Consider the following 16,841-nt stretch of genomic DNA (forward strand, 5'->3'; position numbering starts at 1 on the left):
GGAGAGTCCTGGCCCCTAGCCCTGTCAGCGTAGCAGAAATGATGACGGATGATGATGGCAGTTCTTCTCTGCGTGAGTAGCTTCCTGTTGTTCGTGTGTAATTTACGTTGAGTAGGCTAACCACGTTATTAAATTAATGCATGTAAGGTGAACTAGCAAACACCGTCGTAGTTACATGCGGTTGTCTTCTTGTTTGATGGCAGATACTCCCTTCACCCTGGCCAAAAAGGCTAAAATGACCAAAGAAAAAGTGGAAAACAGTTAAACATGAGAGGTTTTTGGGCAAAGTTTGTGTTTTTTCCATTGATTAAGCACTGCTTCCAGCCAAGAGTGATACCATATATGCCCAATAGCTGCAGAAAAGGCTAACATTGTTATCTTTTTACAAAAAAACAGTTAAACATGAGAGGTTTTTGGACAAAGTTTGTGTTCTCCATTCTTTAAGCACCGGTTCGAGCACCGTTTAAGCACCGGCACCGTTTCAAAAGTACCGGTTTGGTACTGGTATCGGATAAAACCTAAACGATACCCATCCCTAGTATCTACTGATTCAGAGCTGATACCAAGAGACCCCACAGAAGTTTACAGAATAAGTATCAAAGACAAGACAACCACAGAAAACAAGAGTTTGCCTGTCTATGGGCCAAGACTGAACTGAGTGTCCAGGTCTGGTGGTGAAGCAAGCTTGCGGGGCCTTAGCGACACAGATGGAGGAAATCTGGAGGCCAGTGGCTGAGACAGAGGAACTAGGGACCAGTGAAGAGGAGAAGATGTGGTGTTGTCCTCATCCTCAAACCGCTGGCTTCTCAAAAAGGAAGCAGGCTCTGGATGAGAAAAAAAAAACTCTATGGGTGTACTGAGAGTCAGTTTAGATGTCCTCTACTTGTTATTTGGTACCACTGCTAACACTGAGCACTGATTCAACTTGTCGTCTTCAAACTAAGCGTTCTTAATCAAAATATACTGCTAAAACAAATGAAGGAAGAGCATAGCATCAGGTCAATTAAACTTCTTAGCTACTAATCTGATCATTTAAGTAACAGAGGAGATTGTCAATCAGTTTCAGCTGCTTTGAGTTAATGAAATTAACCAAACGTGAACTTGCGGGGCAACAATGACACATCCCCCAAAGCAGGAAGGATGTTACAGGTGGAGGCCACTGACATTTTTCTGTCCTTATCTTTTCTGACTGTTTTTTCACTAGTTTTTCATTTGGCTAAGGTCAGTGTCACTACTGGTAGCATGAGGCGATACCTATGTGGACCCTACAAAGTTTTCACAGGTAGTCAAACTTCTCCAGGATGGCACATCAGTACACGCAATAGCCAAAAGGTTTGCTATCTCCTACTACCAGGAACACAGAGGAGATTCAAGGAGACAGGCAGTTAGTCTAGGAGGGCCACAGAAGGTCATTTACTCATCAGCAGGATCAGTATCTGCTCCTTTGTGCAAGGAGGAACCGGATGAGCACTGCTAGAGCTACAAAATGACCTCTTGCTTCACCTCCACAACACTATTAGCACTCTCTTCTGATCTACAGCATGGTAGAACAATCTGAATCCACCTCTTACGCTCCTGTCTTTATTCCCCTTCCACCTGGTTACCTGTACACACAAAATATTAACCTTCCTTCTCGCCAATTTCTTTGTCTTTGGCCAACAAACTTAGGCTCCAAGAGATCCAGTATGGAAATCTCATTTTTTATTATGTTTGATTTGGCCAAGATTTTACAACCACTTCCCTTCCTGATCCAACTCTCCCCATTTATGTGGGAATGATAAACGGAGGACATTGGCTTGTGGCCCCCGTCTCCACTAATCCTGATCAACCTTTGCAGGAATAATTTGGCATGGTGTGTTTCACATTGAACAGTCAATTAAAAACAAAACAAATTAACAAAGGGAGAAAACAGAAGAAACAAGTCACAGTGGGAAGTGAAAACTGAGAATGTGTTACTGAGAAACTGTCTGGGGTTTTTCTTTAACAGAGACATCGTCAGTGGGTGGTAATCTTTTTTCCCCTCTGCTCTGTGAATGCCAAAGAGCTGTTTGGAAATCCAAATCCTGAACTCTTCAAGTAATACTACAAGAAAACTCAGAGATATTGTCTGAAAACGCTGTGCCAAGCTTCATATTTCCTACACACAAAAAACAAACAAATGAAAAATAAAAAATAATGTTTTTTCTTCTTGTTATTAATTTAACCTTTTAGTTTTTATGTAATGTTGCTGACATACACATGAGTAAAAAATATAATTATCCCAGTAAATCACTGTACTGTTCACTCAAATAACATTAGTGGAAAGGGAAGATTGAGAGCAAGCACTAAAGTGAAAGACGCTGTAAAAGGAAGTTGAAACGTGCTCACATGCCCATGTTACATGTGGCCATGTTCTCTATCCTTAAAGAAGTCCAGACAGACACACAAACAGGTAGGTCTGCAACTATCTGCTTAACCCTTTCACATAATGCAATTAATTTGGTAACTAGGTTGAAATACACAGGAGGTTTATAAAGTTGTTTTTAACATGCTAATTTCTTGTAGAAACATCTGTTTGTTGAACGGTTTTTGCAAGACTGTACAAACATTCACATTTTTTCCTTTACAGTCTAATGTCTATAATTTGACATTTGCACTTGTACATTTTTTTTTCACAACCTAACTTAATAACAGGAATATAAACATTAGGAGACTATCTTCTTGCTCATTTTGTGTCTTTATAGATTAGAGTCAAAACTAGTTACAATGGAGGGGAGTCAGAGACCACAATTCATCTGTGGACTGCGATACATAACAATAGGTGAGAGAGTGATGTGTTAAGTTTTTGCAGACATTTAAAGTTGGTGGATACTGATTTGTGACTGAAAACATGCTGTGTTTGCCTCCTTCAGGGCTTACTTTGTTTTTTCTTTACTTTATATTTATTGGTCAAGGGATGATTGGTAAGCAAGACATCCTCTTATTTCCATTCTGAGATTGAATTTATTTTTATGAGCTAGACAATGTTTGAAAAATCAAATCTTTATCTTTGTGCCCCACAGGTTCAGGTGTATTTGACTGTCCCAGACAGCCTTTTATCTCCCTCTACATGTCCCTGTATGGGATCATACCGGTCTTCTTGGCACTGAGCTTATGGTGTAACTGGTGCAATGGTGTCTGTTGGTCTGTAACCACCATCTTCTTCTGTTGCTGGTTTATTGCTGGTAAGCTTTTAAAAAGTGCCCATTTTTACAAATTATTAGATCACAGTGTTGGCTGGAGTGAGAACAAGATGGTTTCTTACTCCAAACCCCCAAAATTTAACATGTTTTATTGAGTTTAGAGATTTTGGATATCCTTAAAAGGGTCATCTCAGGCACACAGATGTGACTGTTAGCACAGATACCCCCCCCCCCCAAAAAACTCTTTTAAAGCTCTTTTTTGCCTTTCTGTCTTTGTTTTTTTTTTGTTTTTGTTTTTTACAGGTAGCATCGTCATCTACTCCATTTATGAACCCAAGTACGACAAGACTACTGCACAGCCTGATCTCTACTGCAACAAGACGCTCTACCTGTTCGCATTTTGGTTCACCAACATGACCTACATACTATTAGCACTGATCTTTTTATCCTATTGCTGTTGTAGACAACGAGGTGATGGTGATAATGAGACTCAAACACTTGTGCGGTAATAAATAGAGACGAAGCAAACTTAATTAAAAAGATAAACATACACTGTAAGTTAAATGAGGGCAAATGGTGCATTTAAAGGCAGTTTTCCTGTGTATCTTATGTAGGTATAATTAAATGTTCTAATGAGCAATGTACATGTTTGATCTTTTATCAGAGAAGAATGACAATTTATACTCTAAGTAATTAATGTTGGAGGTTTACTTTTTTAAAAATACTTTTGCAGCAGTACTCTGTTACGTAATGACATCCTTAGATATGAATAATATCCTTTTTTCCTTCCCATTGATTCTCTAATAGCTCAGTTTTATAAGCTTGTGAGCGCAGAAATACCAAATGTGTGAGGCTGAATTCTTAGGAAACATCATAGAAATACTTAGAGAATATATTTTTTGATCCAGTAACAAAATCAGAGAAAACATGGAGTCTTGAGTGAAATGATCATTAATCATAAGTAATACATGTACATAAAAATGTCAATGTAAAGTGTACAGTGCCTTTACATTTCTCCAGGAAGATCAGAAATAGGTTTATTAAAATGTACAAACATACAAGGAAACATACAGTATCCAAGGCAAGAAAGTTTTTATAGTTCTAACAAGCTTGAATGTCAATATTTGGTATGATAACCTTTATTCCTCAACACGGGCTTTCTTTATGTATTCTTCAGGAATAGTTCTCCAGGCTTCTTCAAGGACATTCAAAGCTGCCCTTTGGTTTTTTTTTCTGTCAAGATGATTGTATCCCCCTCATTGGTGCAAAAATACCTTTATAAAAAATATATTTTGATCAATCTCAACAGTCAGAGAATGTACAGTCTGTAATGATTATTGGTTACAGATGTAACCCTTCATTGGTGCAAAGATACCATTTTATGTCTGTCAAATTGTTTTCGCTTTGCTATTTTCAATAGATTCAACAGAAAAAATTGAAATAATTTATGTGTTTGTGTGGCTGGCTTTGGGGTTTTTGTTATGTATAGACACAACACAGCCTTTTTCATGCTTTAGTGACTCACAGATCAGTGTTAAGTTGCTTAATAAACAAAAAAAACATCTCTAATTGTAAAAGGAATGAAAATAAATGAAAAAGCAGCCAATATCCAAAGTCTAACTGCTTAGAAATACATCATAAAGAAACAAGGCGTGGCTGAAGACTTTTACACAGTGCTGAATTTGATGTAATTTAATGTAATATGTCTATGTTAATGTTACAAAATGCATGCAATCCTAAAATTAACATGAATAAAATATTATTTTTTAAAATGACTGTCCTTATCTGACACCATCTTCTTTTATCCTGGTCAGCTGTTAAAAGAATGATACTGTCATAGTATTTTTCACACTCAACAGTCAATTAAAAAAAGATTTACAGTGGGAACTAAAACAGGGAATATATTTTAGAAAAACAGGCAAACCTCGTCCTGTGGAGAAATATGACATAAAAATGTTTATGTAGCGAGGTCTTAGCGGGTTAGGACAAATGAGAGGAAGTGTTCCTCTCCTGAGGTTTTGCTGTCACAGACACATTGTCAGTCATGTTTTTCTCTGGTCTGTCAATGCAAAAGAGCTCCTTAGAAATAAATGTAAAAAAGGATTTTATGTAATGTTGCTCACATACAAACAAATGATTAAAAACATAATTATCTCAGTAAATGGCTGGATGAAAAACAAAAACAAAAAAACAAAGTGAAAGACGCTGTAAAAGGAAGTTGAAACAACATGCTCACATGCCCGTGTTATATGTGGCCATGTTCCTGCAACAGTCCCTTTCAAGGAAGTCCTGCCAGACACACAAACAGGTTGGTCTGCAACAGTCTGTATAATGCTTTCAGCTTTCACACTTCAATTTGCTAACTATTTTGACACAGGTACGATGTTTACAAGCTTTCTAAAGTGGATTTCTTATAGAATATCTGTTTGTTGAACTTTTTTGGGTATCCAATAACTATTCAGATTTTAGAATTGACAATTTTCTCTTTCACAGACTACTATTTGTGACTTGAAATTCTTCTGTACACTACAAAAGACAATTAGTAAAAAGTAGGTAACACCATGCTTTTACAGGTTTTTCCTTCATTTTAAATCATACATTGTAATTTTATTCATGTGTTATATCATGGTATCTTTCCATTTATCACTTAACAGTTAACAGAAATATAAAGTGAAGAATATCTTGTGGCTTTCTTTGTGTCGTTTTAGGTTTGATTAAAAAATAGTTACACGTCCTTCTAGCAGACTTACAATGTAAAAAGGATTTTTAAAAAAAGTAAAATTCATTGGCTTTCTTCAGTCTACCTGTTTTTATTTGCCAATTTAACAGATGAATGTCTTTTGTGTCTTTTTAGGACAGATATAAAACTAGAAATAATGCCAGAGAGTGAAAGACCAAAATGCACCTCCGAACCTCGAACAACAATATTAGGTGAGAGGCTGATGTGGAAATTCTTCCACACATGTGCAGACGGTGCGTAGTGTCATGTGGGACTCACTGTATCTGTTTTTCTTCAGGGTGTATCTTGGTGATTTCCTGCATCATGTTCATTGCTCAAGTGATAGCTGGTAAGTGACAGACACTGTTATTGTAATAATCAGATTAAATTCATTGGAGTTTATTTTGTGTAACCAAAAATAAGTAAAATGAAAACTAAATAACCTAAATTGTGTATTAAAACTTTATGAAGCAGATTCAGTGACATTTGTTTCTCTTTTGTCCCTGTACACCACAGCTTTAGCAACTGATGAATGCAAAGGAGAGTTCTACATCCCCATATGCATCTATAATTATGGATTCATATCTGTATTTCTGGCACTGAGCATGTGCACAGCAAAAAGAATGCAGCAGTTTCCAATTACACCAAGAAAGCAGTTGCTGTACCTGCTGCACCGAGGGCGGTGCAAGTGGTGCAACATAGGCTGTTGCTCTGTGCCTCTCCTCGTCGTCTGTTTCTTTTACCTTGGTGGTAAGCTTTAAAAATGTTATAACAGCAGCACACACCTGTTTTAAGAAATATTGAAAGATGGAATAAGCAACAAATGAGAAAAATCAAATTACATGGTGACCAAAAACAAAACAAAAGAAATCGCAGAGCTGCTGTTGAAATTGCTTAAGTCATGAGTTTTTTTTCTTTTTTTCCTGTCATAAACGCTGCTCAAAAAGAAAAACTTTTTTTAATCAGAGTGTAGCATCAAGTCGATTAAGCTTCTGGAAATAAGCAGCTCTGATCTGGTTAGTTAAGCAGCACGGAGCATTGCTAATCTGTTTTAATCTGGTTTGGTGTTATAGTTTTTCTCAAAATAATTGGTTTCATTTTTGGTTTTTAATTTTTCCCTTCTCATCTTTTGTGGCTGATTCTTAGTAAGTTTTTTTCATTTAGGTAGCGTCAGTGTCCCTACTGGTAGCATGAAGTGATAGCTGGACCCCAGAGGTGGAAAAAGTACAGACATTTTTTTTTTAATTTATGTAGAAGTCCAGATACCTGTGTTTTAAAATGCTTCAGTAAATGTTGAAGTCCTTATATAATTTCTTTACTTAAGTAAAAGTGAAAAATTACAGGCAAGTTATACTCTGAATAGTAATAAAAAAAACAGGTTTTTAGTTTATATCGATGTTTAATGAATGAGTTACTGTTGTTGTTTATATCAAGAGTCATTGTTTTAAAAGTTCTTTCTTACATTTATGTCATTTTGAAAATGAATGCACTACAGCAGTATTTTAAATATTTTTACAGTTAATGCGTTCATCTACTCGGATATAAAACCCAACTTCAATAAGAGCGTAACCACAGGCATTATCTACTGCAACAAGACATTCTACCTGTTTGCATTTTGGAGCACCAACCTGACCTACGGCCTGTTAGCGCTGCTGTTTATCACTTTTTGGTGTTGTAAACGACAAGAGCCCGAGGGCGATGATGAGGCTCAAATACTCGTTCAGCATTACCAGATTAGGATCCTATGGTTCACTGTATATGAAGTCTAATGTATGTACTTTTTAAAAATTCTAACAGGTTATCATATTGCAACAAAACTATTACTACATGCTTCTTAATTGGTTTTGCCTCGTAGAAAAATGTTTGTTTCTACATTTTTATTACCAGTTTCTGTGCTGTTTTTAAATACATTTCCATGTAATGTTACTTATGTATAACCACTGTTGATACCAGGTAATTACTATTGTATTGCATTTGACCAAATTCCTGTGTATTTCGCTTGAACTTAAAGTTGAAATATATTTACCTACAAAAACTTAGCATTAGAAACAGCAGATCAGGGGAAGAATAATTCAAGACTTTGGAGGAAAAAGTAATTATACTGAAAGAAATTTAAGTAGTTGATAATTTCCAGGTATTTTAGAGGTGGGAAAAATCCTTTACTTTGAGGGTAGCTAGCCATATGATGCAGTGGCTTAATCTCCCTTTTTTTTTTTTTTTTTTTTTACATTTTTATTATGAAATATATTGTTGTGCGTCCTGCCTTTCACCCTATGACAGCTGGGATAGGCTCCAGTCCTCCTGTGACCCTGAATGTGCATCATGAGAATTTAACTATTTAATTGTGCTCTTACACTATATATACAATTTATATTAGACTACATCATGTAAAATGATGTAGCAAAGGCCCATGTGATCTTATAATGATGGAGTCAGGTCTAATTTGATTTTCTTCTTTCATAAACACTGTTCCACGATCAACCAGCAAGTTCAAAAGGACAGTAAGAAAACTACAAAACACTGAAATAACATAAATTGAGAAAGACTCCAATGATTTTATTTTTTTTGATGCAAACGCAAAATTGAACACAGCAGAATTAACAAGAAGTCTCTAAATCCTTTGACTGAGACTTGAGAAGCAAAAGGTCTGGACTAGAGACTTGTTGATGACCCCTGGAAACCTCCAGTCAGTTGGTTGCGAGAGGCTGGGGGCAGTTGCTAGATGAAACTGGTCTCAAGTAGGTATACCGTGCTGGACCAAAAACCTTCTTGTGTTTCCTTTGGATGCAAGCAGATTGCTGCAGTCCCCAACAAGAGCCAACCTTCGACTTGCCACAATAAGAAATGTAGCTCATTATTTTTCACTATACCATTAGTGCCTTTTAAAAGGCATTGGTTGCAGCAGTAAGGACCAGCTGTTATTTTGAAGGTGTTACATATTTAACATTACACCTCTGAACAAAGGGGAGAAACAATGTTATTGTAGTGAACTTGTTTTAACATATACACAATTTACAAATGGCTTCATAAAAACATTTACAGTGGAATTTAGAAATGTACATACACTTGTATAAACTTTAAGCATGTTGTGGTACTCTGGTGGTTTTAATGATTTCTGTTTCTTTTTACTTCCTTCATTTAACATGTTTGGTTTTTCTTATACAGCCCTGATATTTAAGCAGAGTGCACAAATATTCACTATGCATGTGGTCAGTGTTTTGTTAAAGCTATTCAAGAAACTTATAGTTTAGAGATTCATTATAGAGAAATGCACAAGCAGAATTTCAGCAATTTCTCAGTGTTTTTGCTTCCAAGTCCCTAAAATGGAGCTTCGAACAGAGTAAGAATAAATATTAAGCTGGCTGTGAGTTCAAATAATAAATTTGGAAAGTAATTATACTGTATATTATACTGTAATTATGTTGATGTTATAACTGAATTGCTTTACCTTTAATGAAATGGAAAACATTTTCTATTGTAAATAAAACCTTTGACCAATTATTTTACTGGATCATTGCAGAAAGAGTCTCATGTCCCATGTTTCCAGAGGGTGGGGGACATGTTTTCTGTACAGAAACAGTTACATGTGAAGGAAAGCAGAGCGATCAGCAGACTTCTCCTAAAACAAAAGCGACCAGCTACCTCGTGGATTCGTTGCAGAAATGTGCCCAGCTTCTCACAGTTAGTTTGCAAAATGTGGCATCGACACAGACTGTCGAACACATAGTCCAGTTCATACACTTGTACTTCTCTCAGTCCAGCTGTCGATCACAACCACATTCACTTCCTCTTACATTCATGAACTCTTCACAATAAAACTTGATACTCATAAAAATAAACCATATATAATGCAAATGCTCTTGCACTTATTAAACACTCCTTTTAAAAGGAATTTGCTAATACTTTAAACAAACAGCTGATCAAGCTTAAACATGTTGCTGTTGTTTAACGCGACCTCCGCTGGTTTCCTCTTTCTGGCGCAAAGTAAATGATAAACAAACAAGAGAGACGGGACTTGCGTCAGAAAAGCCGATCAGCTGATCATTGATCAGTTTCATGATTGAAGTAGCAACAGGAGAGGGAGGGGGAGAGAATGAGAGAAGAGGCAGCTGTGCAGCGTAACGACAGAATAACTCCAGCTTTGTGTCTTTTTCATTGTAGCTGAAGTCCGGGACAAACTGTGTTCCTTTTTGGATCAATACGAAATGCGTAATATTTTCTCTGAATTCCGTTTTTTACGGGACGGTTGACAACTCTAATAACTAACCTTATGAATAAAATAAAGTTCACTATCAGTAACATCATAGCACCCACCCAGCTGTATAGAAACTCCGTCATGCTAGCTAGCATGCAGTACGAGTTATTGTAACTGACTGTAAAAAGTCAGCACAACGAAAATAAACTCCACCTAAACTTGGTTTATATCTGACCCAGATAGACTGCAGGTCATAACTTCTTACCTGAAGTTCAGTTCACCTGACACTCGGACCGGCGGCCGCCTTGGGTCTCTCCTCCTCCTGCCTCCCCTTTCCCTCATCCACCTGCTGGCCTCTGTGGAAGCTCCGCCATATCCACCACCAAACAACTGAGCTATTTTTACACATCGGCCAGCATCTGGCCAATCCACCACCTTTCATTGTTTATACTGTTCAAAAAACCAAAAAAAACCAAAACAAAAAAACCCCCCATCGGCCCATAAAAACGAAAAACCACCATCGACCCACCGGGCAAATGCCCGGTATGCCCGATGGCCAGTCCAGCTATGCACTCTCCTCCTCTTGGGCCAAAGGCTTAAACATCTCCCTCAGTTTCTGTCCTTTGAAAAGTACAACAAACAATAAAGGAAATGCCAATTTGGCACTGCACTGAAACTCAACAGCTTACAGTTTTTCTCGATGGCTTTGGGTCAATTCTCACAGCAAAAAAAGTCATGCTCACTACACTTAATGCAGTTCTCAAATTCGTAACACATTTCCTCATCTACATTAGACTTTCTCATTGTTTCTACACAAAATTCACTACTAAAGATACTCGTTACTGTGTTGATGCACTTCTCACTTTAATCTGACAACTCGTCAAAACAGTAGTTGGGGCAGTGACCCCCAAACTAGGCAAGTGGCTCCAGCAGATCCCAGGAACGACATCCGAGATCTCTGTCCAGAAGAACAGAGTCCTGGGAAGAGCAAAGATACTGCAGGGAACCCTCGAGCTCCCAGGCCTCTGGTAGAGGACCCAAGCTTGAAGAATAAAAACAGCCCACAGGTGTGAGAGGGGAATTTGTTTTGTTTAAATATATATAACAGAACAAAACAGCATATGCAGCATGCTCTGATGCTGTGGTGCATGTTTCAATATGCGAGTGTCCTAAGCATTTTATCAGAGTGACAGCCTGTGGAAACAGATGTCTGCTGGATTTGGTGTACAGCGCTCTGCAGCGTCTGCCAGAAAGGAGGAGTTGGAACAGGTTGTGACCAGAGTGCTGGGTCTGGGTCTGCAGTGATGTTGCCTGATTGTTTCCCGACACTGGATTTCTACAAATCCTGAATTGATGGCTCCTTTCAATGTGGAGCAGCAGTGGCTCTACTTTGAGCCCCTCCAAAATGACTGAAATCCTTCCTTATCTCTAAGGAAGAGGATAGCCATCCTTCAGACAAAGATCATTTCCACCGCTTATATTCACATTTTTATTCTTAGTTACTGCCCAAAACTTATGACCATAGGTGAGGTTGTAGATCGACCAGTAAATTGACAGCTTTGCTCCTTTGCTCAGCTCTCTTTACCATAAAGGACCTCTACAGCGACCGTATCACTACTGCAGCTACCCCAATCTGTCTGTCACTCTCCTCTCCCCACTAGTGAACAGCAGACTTGGCGCTTTGACGCTTTGACTTTAAATTTTCTCAGGTAAACTTGTTTTGACCTCCAACAGTCTGAATGTTGCATTTACGCCTTCACATCTGGGTTCAGTCAAGTTACTTTGATTTGATTAATTCTATCCCTTTTTCACTCTTACTGAAGACTATTAAATATATTATAGATAACCTCGATCAGGGGCAGGTAAAAATGTTCATGCATAAGCAGAAGTCAAAATGAAATAGGAAGTCAAATCTATGTTTGCTGAGAAAATGCAAATGAGCACAGGATTAAAAACGAGAAGAGAAAGCAGGAAAAAAAAAGTCACTCAATTCGGAAGTTAAGACCAGTATTTAAATAACGTGAACTCTTCCTAATCCCCAGATGTTCTTCTAATTTTCATAGACAAGGTTGGAGGAAGAGGGACTCAAGAAGGTACAGCATCTCCTTTAGGACATTTTTACCAATATTTGACTAACACTTACAGATGTACTCATCTCAGCAAAAAGTCTTCCCAGTGAAAATGGCTCAGTTTAAAGTTTGCTTGGTTATCTGGTCAGATTTACTGTGACTGTTCATGTTTACACTAGTGTAGTTGTTAAAAAAAATAACATGAAATTTAACCAAAATTTTACTACAATGTCTTTGTTGGTATTTCATACATCATGAACAAAGAGTGACACTTGTTTTCAAATATCACCCATCTGACAGCTTTCTGTGTGCAGTGTTGTGATTGTTGTGAACAGAGCTGGAGCTTCTGTGTCTTTTCCTTTTAAAGTTATCATTGGAGACGATGCCTGACACTGACACTGACACTGACACATTTCGGCGCATCCGCAGACCTCCTAAACCTCCATGTGTGGTTGTAGGTAAGAACTGGTGCCACACTGACCTCACATCAGCAGACGCTCCTGATGACTTTAACATGTGTTCTGTTTTTGCTTCAGGATGTTTCCAGGTGATTTCGTGCGTCATGCCCATTGCTCAGTTCGTTATTGGTAAGCACAGGTGCACTCACTGTTACCAAGATGTACACATTTTTATGATTTTATGAAGTGTGGAGTTCGGTATTGTTTCATGTGTCATAAAGGAGCATTGTACCAGTTTGACTGCCCCAGGCAGCCCTACATTCCCATCTACCTGCTGGTGATGGGAGTGGTCTCCATGCTGCTGGCTCTGCTCTCCATCCTTCCGTGTCACGCAGGCTTCGGCAACCACAGCGGCGCCTGGAGCTGCCTCGTCTCACTCTTCTTCTTCTGCTGGTTCATTGCTGGTAAGCTGAAGAATTCAGATGGCTGACTAATCTGTGGACAAACTAAGCAAACCCAATTTCTACGAGCAGAAAGCAGTTTTTTATTTATTTTTTTTGCTTCCCAGAAAGCAAATGTAAGGGTCAGCATGTAGGTAAAAACTTCAGACGTGTTCACACAGTTACCTCCTGCTATTGTTACTCATTTGTTACTTCTATTAGTTTCCTTAGTTATCTCCATCAGACCACACTATTTATGTGTGTTGTTACAGTAAACTGACATTGGATTTTGATTAATGAGGAAGTAAGAGCTGTCTCTGAGACTGAAAGTTTGCACTTCAGTCACATCTTGATAGTTTGATTTTAAATTCACTCTGCTGGTGAACAGATGCAAATAAAAAATGTGTGATTGTTCAAAAACATATAAAAACCATTGTTTTCATGTATGAAAGTTCCTCATATCGGTGATGAACTCACAGCGACCCATGTTTCAGTTCTCCTGTTTGTTTTTGGTTTTATAACCTGTAACTTTAAAGTTTGGTTTCACTCTAGGACATCTCACTGACCTAATTTTCTACGTATATAACTATTCAAATAAAGCACCTGCAGAAAACATTTTCCATCACTTTTGAAAAAGACAAATATAATTGGATTACCATAATTTTATTGGGACATAATTTCCAGAGGTGGGAACTAACCACATACAAATACTTTACTTTATTTGAGTATTTATTTTTCTGACAATCTTTTACTTTTACTATGATGCGTTTTGATAAATGATGTATTTTTATGTTGTGAAACGTCCTCCAACATAAACTAAGCTATACTAGCTTTGTGTTACTCAAAGGTTGCATGAAGATACTTAGTAGTTTTGTGCAGGGTAAACAGGTTAGCTTGCATTAATGTGGTTCATTGACAGTAGATCACTTTGTTGGACCGCTGCACAGTGGCTGTGGTGGACAGTGTTAGGTTACATTAAGTGTAGCAGAGATTAATTTACATTTAAGCTGATGACGCTTAGATTTATTGACTGAAATCAACCTTCATACCAACCTTTTGTTGTCTAGTATAAAGACAACATACAGTAGGGTGAAACATCTTACTTTACTTTATTGATTTATATAGCACTCTTCACAGGATAAAAACCACAAAGTGCTTCACAATAATATAAAACATCTGTTGACACCTTTTTAAATTCAGTTGTGTAAATCTACAAAGAGCAGCAGCTCAGCTGATCACAGCCTGCACACTAAGAAGATCGACTGAAGCTCATCAAAAATTATTGTCAGTTGTGAATATTTGCGTCACCTTGAGTCACGACAACAGATCTTAGTGCTCCTCCACCCCTCTTTTACCGTTTAATTAGAATTACACTTTAGATTTGAATAACAATTATATTCTCATTCTCTCACTAATATTATTCTATTAATATATTAATATAACAGAAGGTCCTGTTACCTGTGCATATAAATGATTAGTAGAATTGTGATTCAAAGAGCTACTACTTACTTTCCTACTTTCAGAGCCTGGACTTTTTTACTCATACTTGAGTAAAAAAGTGGGTTCAGTACGAATCAGATGAATGCACACTGCTCATGAAACTCTTCACTTCTATATTAAACATTTTATTTTTGCTCTGTCTTATAGGAAATGTGTGGATCTACTCCGTCTATGAACCCAACTACAATAAGACAGTAAGCAGGGATGTGTACTGCAACAAGACACTCTACCTGTTTGCCTTCTGGACCACCAACATGAGCTACGTCCTGTTTGGCTTTTTGCTTTTCTGTACCTGTTGTCCGTGGACTCTGTGTGGTGAAGATTAAAATACATACACAAAATATTTTATGGTACAGACTTGAGATCAGCAACCCACATTTACATACTGCAAGGATGGGCTGAATTTTAACAGTCAGGGGCACAAGCTCAGTAACCTCTTATTGGTTTGACTTATTTGCATGTGTTGAGCTCTGACTTTACATTAGTCTCCCCCTGTGCCATGAATTGAGTGCAGAAAATATCAACAGATATTAAAACCACTGAGCTAGATGCAAGAATAGGAAGTGTGAACGTTCAACAAAATCTATCATAGGAGCAATAAACTACCACATTGTAACTGGTTCCGTTCATATGAGAAAAATAAAAATATTTCAGTCTTTGTTTGCCGTCATCACTTTTTAATTTAATCTCTCCACCTATGTTAGTTTATGTCCTATAACTGTCATGTTGTGTTATGGTGAAATTTGGCTAATTTAAAAGTTTCATGTAGCTAATTTTATCAGACTGACCTAAGATTTCATGACTTTGTCCACAAAGAGGATTTCAACACGCACAAAAAAATTGGATTAATCTGCAAACAATTTTGTGTTTTATTCAACATTTCTACACTCTTTGTCTTCCTGGCCAAAAATAACCAGTCATTAGAAATGAATGGGAGAGGCAACAAACTGTGTAAATAACTGAGTACAGGTACATGCCCATTTGCCACATGTACACTCTCAAGCAAGCACCTATTAATGTGCATACACATTTCCCAACATTTCTGTGTTGGTTCTCACGGATGGCACCATTATTTCAATAGCGATAAACTTTTCTTTTATCTTTGGTGTGATGATTCTCTGAGGCCTTGCCCACAGGTCACTGTGTGGCAGCATCATAGCAGGTCAGTATACCCTGTGTGACTGTACATACTTAGTCACTACACTGGTGAGGAGGAGAGAGACCAGGAAATTGACAGTGATTTGATTAAATTAAGGAGAAAGAGTCAGAAGTTTAAGACTGTACGGAAAATAATCCAGACCAAGAAATGACTGATGAGGAGGAATTCAGTGATGGAGAAGAGCTGAGGCTGCCGTCTGATTAAGGATGACCACAGGACGTACAAAATGTGCCGTACCCTTTACTGTTGACATCAAATCCTGACTGAATCTATCAAAAATATTGTGATAACCTTGACCAACCTGGAGGAGAAACAGTTTCACAAGGAGACGACCCAGAAAAATATGGAGGGCAAGGAGTGACAAAATGAATTAATTAAATACATCATTGAATAATCAATTAAATATTTCATTAATTAATTACAATAGAAATTTATTAATTCAATAAATATTTCAATAATTAATTAAATCCCATTCATTTCAATTAAAACATTTAATAAATTATTTATTTATTTCAAATGTTATTTTATTAGTGACACATATAATTAATTAATTCTTTATTTCAATGTTTTAATCTATTATTGACACATTTAATTATTTATCTAATAATGTAGTTTTTTTTTAATTCATTTTGGCTGCATTCTTGAATTAATTTTATCTGTCAGCCTCACCCATCAAAGCCAGGGGCGGGGTTAACGCTGATCGAGTCAAAACCATCGCTTTAGCCTTGTGGCCATTCTTTCAGTGGGCGTTTATTGACACCAACATATAGAAACTAACAAAACTTTAAATACTCTGTTTATGTGCCACCAGATACACTTTTAATATTATTGTCAGGACTGCTAAAATTAATATAATAAATACATCATTAAATAAATAATTAAATGTGTCAATAATTAATCAAAATGGAAATAAATAAATAATTAGTCAAATGATTCATTATTAAGTAATTAAATGTGCCATTAATTAAATAAAATTTGAAATACAGTGGTCCCTCGCTATAACGTGGTCCACCTTTCGCAGCCTCGCTGTTTCGTGTTTTTTTTGCATTTTGCCTGTGTGTTTGGCACGCCATCTATCGCTTCTTATCTCTTTTATTTGTTTTATTTTATTGCTTTTAGTCAATTTTGTGCAACATGTCAGCCCTACACTGTCTTATGATCGCCAGACATTATTGGAAATAAGTTTATCCACCCAAGTTT

At 37.2% G+C, this 16,841-nt stretch overlaps 3 protein-coding genes across 3 annotated transcripts; all 3 read left to right on the top strand.

Moving 5' to 3' along the window:
- The first annotated feature begins 2,415 nt into the window (after positions 1-2,415).
- LOC116330748 (transmembrane protein 272-like) lies at positions 2,416-4,936 on the top strand. The gene is made up of 5 exons (XM_031753175.2): positions 2,416-2,431; positions 2,724-2,800; positions 2,892-2,942; positions 3,042-3,203; positions 3,465-4,936. Exons 2-5 carry the CDS (start codon positions 2,746-2,748, stop codon positions 3,668-3,670), a joined length of 474 nt encoding a protein of 157 aa, XP_031609035.2. The 5' UTR covers positions 2,416-2,431; positions 2,724-2,745; the 3' UTR covers positions 3,671-4,936.
- Positions 4,937-5,415: 479 nt separating this feature from the next.
- On the top strand, positions 5,416-9,379 carry LOC120439128. Its single transcript, XM_039609849.1, has 6 exons — positions 5,416-5,469; positions 5,655-5,710; positions 6,016-6,092; positions 6,179-6,229; positions 6,397-6,630; positions 7,399-9,379. Exons 1-6 carry the CDS (start codon positions 5,419-5,421, stop codon positions 7,647-7,649), a joined length of 720 nt encoding a protein of 239 aa, XP_039465783.1. The 5' UTR covers positions 5,416-5,418; the 3' UTR covers positions 7,650-9,379.
- A 2,585-nt stretch (positions 9,380-11,964) lies between these two features.
- LOC120439129 (transmembrane protein 272-like) lies at positions 11,965-15,155 on the top strand. Its single transcript, XM_039609854.1, has 5 exons — positions 11,965-12,168; positions 12,512-12,602; positions 12,681-12,731; positions 12,824-13,006; positions 14,630-15,155. The coding sequence occupies exons 2-5, from the start codon at positions 12,527-12,529 to the stop codon at positions 14,806-14,808; spliced, it is 489 nt and encodes a 162-aa protein (XP_039465788.1). The 5' UTR covers positions 11,965-12,168; positions 12,512-12,526; the 3' UTR covers positions 14,809-15,155.
- The last annotated feature ends 1,686 nt before the right edge of the window (positions 15,156-16,841 follow it).

This window comes from Oreochromis aureus, linkage group 3, assembly GCF_013358895.1.
Source record: "Oreochromis aureus strain Israel breed Guangdong linkage group 3, ZZ_aureus, whole genome shotgun sequence".
Classification (NCBI taxonomy): Eukaryota; Metazoa; Chordata; class Actinopteri; order Cichliformes; family Cichlidae; genus Oreochromis; species Oreochromis aureus.

Bases quoted from the DNA above. Each gene is read 5' to 3' on its own strand.
- LOC120439129 (XM_039609854.1), top strand. From the start codon at position 12,527: ATGCCTGACACTGACACTGACACTGACACATTTCGGCGCATCCGCAGA. The intron at 12,603-12,680 runs GTAAGAACTGGT...TTTTTGCTTCAG, and splicing joins ACCTCCATGTGTGGTTGTAG to GATGTTTCCAGGTGATTTCG. The intron at 13,007-14,629 runs GTAAGCTGAAGA...TCTGTCTTATAG, and splicing joins CTTCTGCTGGTTCATTGCTG to GAAATGTGTGGATCTACTCC.
- LOC116330748 (XM_031753175.2), top strand. From the start codon at position 2,746: ATGGAGGGGAGTCAGAGACCACAATTCATCTGTGGACTGCGATACATA. The intron at 2,801-2,891 runs GTGAGAGAGTGA...TGCCTCCTTCAG, and splicing joins ACTGCGATACATAACAATAG to GGCTTACTTTGTTTTTTCTT. The intron at 3,204-3,464 runs GTAAGCTTTTAA...TGTTTTTTACAG, and splicing joins CTGTTGCTGGTTTATTGCTG to GTAGCATCGTCATCTACTCC.
- LOC120439128 (XM_039609849.1), top strand. From the start codon at position 5,419: ATGTTCCTGCAACAGTCCCTTTCAAGGAAGTCCTGCCAGACACACAAA. The intron at 5,470-5,654 runs GTTGGTCTGCAA...TCTCTTTCACAG, and splicing joins CCTGCCAGACACACAAACAG to ACTACTATTTGTGACTTGAA. The intron at 6,631-7,398 runs GTAAGCTTTAAA...ATATTTTTACAG, and splicing joins CTGTTTCTTTTACCTTGGTG to TTAATGCGTTCATCTACTCG.